This window comes from Phaseolus vulgaris, chromosome 4 (assembly GCF_000499845.2).
Source record: "Phaseolus vulgaris cultivar G19833 chromosome 4, P. vulgaris v2.0, whole genome shotgun sequence".
NCBI lineage: Eukaryota > Viridiplantae > Streptophyta > Magnoliopsida > Fabales > Fabaceae > Phaseolus > Phaseolus vulgaris.
This window is the reverse complement of record NC_023756.2, coordinates 44913789-44918394: the sequence shown is the minus strand read 5'-3', so window position 1 is coordinate 44918394 and position 4606 is coordinate 44913789. Positions and strand designations below refer to the sequence as shown.

Below are 4606 nucleotides of genomic sequence, written 5' to 3'. Positions count from 1 at the left end.
ATATAAAAGATTTCATGCCACATGATCAAATGATTCCACTCTCTATTCATGCTTTTTCTAAAAAAAAAAAAAATTGAGAATACTTTGTGCCTTAATATTTCCACACTTCAATTTTTTATTTTTTTAATAAAAACTCTCAGGTTAGGTATCACTATGAAACTTGACATCTCAATTATACTGACAGATTAAGTAACAACAATCATCTGTCACCACATACATGAAAAAAAATATTATTAAATTTTTTTTTAAGAAGAAGATGCCCTCTTCCTCATTTGGAACATGTGCAATGATAAAATTCTACATTCAATTCAATAAGATCATTAGATCTTTTAGTACATAATAAGTTAAAGCCACTCATTAAATTATTATGATTAAGGAAAATCTTTTAATTAGACAAAATACATTTTCATGACACATGAAAGGGATAAGAATTACCAATTGGTATAACTCAAAAAATAACACATAAAATGGTATTTTCTATTGGTGTTGTGATAGTCCAATGATCTTACTGTAGATTTCAAACTACAATCATGACCTAAAAAAATACTTAAAATTTTGGCTTGTTCTAGCTTTATATGTCATAGCTACTCTAGTTTTACAATAATTTCTTCATTGGGGGCACTGTTGCTTTCTTATCATCACCACCTAATCACATGTTATTTCAAAAGAATTTGGTTACTCATTTTCTTTTCCAAGACGCATTTCAAGCTCAAGTTAAAGAAATAATTATGTTGGATTAAATATTTAGAAATTGTATTTGCAAAATTAAGGCCTATAATTATTAATTGTACAACAATGAAATGAAAACAAGAAAAATGTGAACTCAAATAAATGGTATAATGAAAGAATTGACAAAATAAAATAAAATTACACAGCTAAAAATATTTTTATTATTGTTTTATTCATTTATTTATTTTTTCTGTTGTAGTTTTGTTCGAGACATGTAAATTTCTTGGTTACGAAAATTTAAGTTATAGTTTATGAATAGTTAAGCAATCAGACTAAAATCATATATCTATATTTCTTTGATTAATTAATGAAATGAGATATATTTCTTTGATTAATTAATGAAATGATGTAGTAAAATTATTGTTTTTGTATGAACTGAGAATGTAACATCTTTGTATTATGGGTACTTTTCAGCATCGATTTCTGATGGTTTTGATTTTCGATTCTGAATGAAAATATTTGTAAAAAGTTATTCTACATTCAAATTAATATTTGATACTTGAGGATAATTAATGTTAAAATAATATGTATATTGACATGTTAATCAATCTATTTATAAAAATGTTTTGGATTAAAAAAATATTAGATCCAATTAACATGAGTATATTGTTAAGTATTGTATTAATTAAATATATTATATAATTATACATCATACATTAATTTGGTGATTAAGTGAAAGTCATTTATCATGGGTGTGGCCATATACTTCTCTAAGATATAGTACCCTTATTGAATATGATAGAATAAAGTAGAAGCACATATTGATCCAAGATATGAATATGTCATTATCACTATTATTGTGATATACAAAAAGAATAAATTCTATTTCCCTATCTACTTGTGGATTCTTGGAATCCCATGCCATGACACAGATTGTAGAGATCCAATAGCAAAAAAAATTTACACAGACAAAACTTCCAATAGAGAAACAAGAAGCACCCTAATAAAGTTAAAATGATCTCTTAACATTCTTGTAATCTGAGTCTATGCATTCCAATTCAGCCCTGTAAGGATTCATCAATTTCAGAAGTTCTGTTGCTTTCTCCTTAGTCTCATCACCACAACCAACTTGCAACACCAACAAGAGCTTCTGAAAGGCACCAACTTGAAGGGCCTCAAGAAGGGTTCTTCCTTCATCTTTTTCTCCAAACTTGCACACCTTCCAAAGGGCAGACACAGAATAATCTGTGGTCAAAGGTGAAATTCTAAGGATTTTCTTCACCAAAAGAGGAATTGTTAGGTCATTCCCACAAGCTTTGTTCCTTCCTTCTTCACAGCTGCACAGAGAGTCCAAAATGGCCAAAGCCTTCTCATACCTGCTTTTGTCTGAGTCAATGAGAATGTCAAGCAAAGAAGAAACCAAACCCAATTCAACAAATGCCAATTTCATCTTCTCACTGGAATTGGAAGAGGATGAGACCAAGTACCAAACCACCCTCAATGAGGCCTTTGTGATGGTTGAGCTAACCCTCTTGTTGATTAACTCCACCAAGAGCTCATTCACCCCTTCAATTTGTGACAAGGCCTCAACATGCTGCACATCACCAAAGGAAAGAAGCTCCTTCAATGCCACAATGGACTTCTCTTTCCCTGAGAGATCTTGGTGCTTCAAGAACCAAACCATGCAACTCAGAGAAGCCAGAGATCCCAAGGACTTGTGTGCCTCCAATTGAAGTGGAAACATCCAATTCAGAGCTGACAAAATCTCCTCAAGAACCACCACATTTCTCTCCACTGAGTCATTGGCAAATGCATCAAAGGACGAAGCCAATGCCACAGGTGCTCCATTATCCACTATGCATCTCTTGTTCCTCTCACTCTCCCCACCCCACTTCTTCATCCTCTGCAGCAATTCAAGGCAACCATATTGGTCCAAAACCCTTGCTGAGTCCTTCACTTGCATCAGAAGCTCAGCAACCTCAATTGGGCTAATCGGTATCCTTGGTGTTGGAATCCTCTCCACCCCATGTTGCCTATTCTCCACACACCAATCTTGGACCATTATCCTGAGAGAATGGTTTGGAATCATGTCAAAGTTCCTCACAACCTGGTTGGTAACAGGACATGTGATGTTCCCTTCTTCAAACCACCTCTCCACATTCTCCCTGTCATAGGTGATCCCAGTTGACAGTGTCACAGGATCCTTCATCAAGTCAAGAGAAATTGGACACCTGAAGTGGTTGGGAACCACCACCTCCATCACGGGTTTCCCACCTCTGCTCTGCTTGCTGTTTCCCTTCCTCCTTCTCCATCCCAACACCATCTCTAGCAACCTGATCAAAGAAGCCAAAACTGTTTCTGTAACGTGATTTGAGCTTTTGGTGATCAAATTTTTCAAATTTGATGAGAAGTATTCAATGATCTTCAAAAGGGTTTGTTCGTGTATTTATATTATAGAGAATCACAGACACACACATAGATATGTCATGTCTCATGTGTGAGTTGTGATATATAAGTACAGGGTCAGGGTCCTTGGTTTCATACACACGAATCAGTGTGTTCAAAGTTAGACTCAAGAAAATAGTATTCTAAGAGAGAAGCATTCAAATTGAAGAGAGAGAATTAATGTGTTGTTGCATATTAGGAAGAAGGAGTTAGGATTTGAATATTGACCATTGAAGATTTGAAGAAAAAATGAGAATAGAGATAACCGTCAAAAGGGAAGAACGGGTAAAAGAAACAAAAAATCAGAAGACTCAAGAAACGCAATGTTTTTGTTTTTGTTTTTGTTTTGGTGTAGACTCGGTGACACACGCTTTCTACTAGGAAATTAGACAAACACAACACCTACGTTGTTATTATGCTACCCGCAATTTTATTTTTCTTTCGTGCCCTCAAATTTTGAAATTAAAGTTCAATTAGCCTCATTAAACTTGCAATAATTATACTCATATTCATTATCAAAACTTTAAAAAAAAATCAATTTTATGATAAATTTAGTCTTTATAATTACTCAACTTCATATTAAAAAATAAATGTTTATTATGAAGTAAGTAAAATTTGAAAACTAAATTATATATACATTAAAAGAAATCAAAATAAATTATGAAATGAATCTTTTATACACGAAATAGACCAATTCTGAAAGAATTGGCAGTGTGGGCATTTCACTAAGATTTTTCATGTATAAAAAACTATGTAACTATCAATACTTTGTAATAACAGAGGAAGAAGAATATTCCATAAGAAACTAATTGTTTAATAGAAGTGATTAATTATATTGAAGATCTCTTCATAATCTACTATTTTTTTCATTTAATTTAATTTAATATCTTGTTTTACTTGAATGCAAGATATTAATAAAGCATGTGAAGATTAAAAAGTAATTAATTTTGTAGAATAACATTTGAGATTAAAAATGATCAAATATTTAAGTTTCTTTGAGGACTATTTATAAAATTTATAGTATTATCTAATAAATATATTACAGAAAAAATGTTTGATTATAAGCTAATTTGTTTGTCATGAGGTGATAACCCTAATTTAAGGGTTAAGAATAAACATTATATGAAATCATTAGTGGTCACATGACCATTAAACTATATAAGATTTTTTTAATATCACCATTTTTTTTTATTTCTTTGATATAGACCATAATATAATAATTTATATTTATATTGATATTGATAGTTATGTATGTGCATTTAATTAAATGATGCAATAAAACTCCTAGTCAATTGTGTAATAATTTTCTTTCCGTTTCAATCAACATATGCTTCACATAAACGCCATTCTTTTTGGCCTGCAACTTTCTTAAGTCATAGTTCTAATTCTAACGGAAAGTTCTAAGGTTTTCTTAATTAAAATATTCCGATTAATAAAATTACATTATTACTTTCTCCATTATTTTTTTTACGTCTTTTAATATTTTTTTACA

The 4606-nt window shown here is 31.2% G+C and overlaps 1 protein-coding gene across 1 annotated transcript; it reads right to left on the bottom strand.

The window, feature by feature from the left end:
- Positions 1-1490: 1490 nt before the first annotated feature.
- Positions 1491-3381, bottom strand: LOC137837911 (U-box domain-containing protein 21-like). The gene has a single exon (XM_068647090.1). The coding sequence runs from the start codon at positions 2990-2992 to the stop codon at positions 1679-1681; it is 1314 nt and encodes a 437-aa protein (XP_068503191.1). The 5' UTR covers positions 2993-3381; the 3' UTR covers positions 1491-1678.
- Between the last annotated feature and the right edge of the window lie 1225 nt (positions 3382-4606).

What these genes read in the sequence shown, in the direction of transcription:
- LOC137837911 (XM_068647090.1), bottom strand. Translation starts at nt 2,992, where the DNA reads ATGGTGTTGGGATGGAGAAGGAGGAAGGGAAACAGCAAGCAGAGCAGA.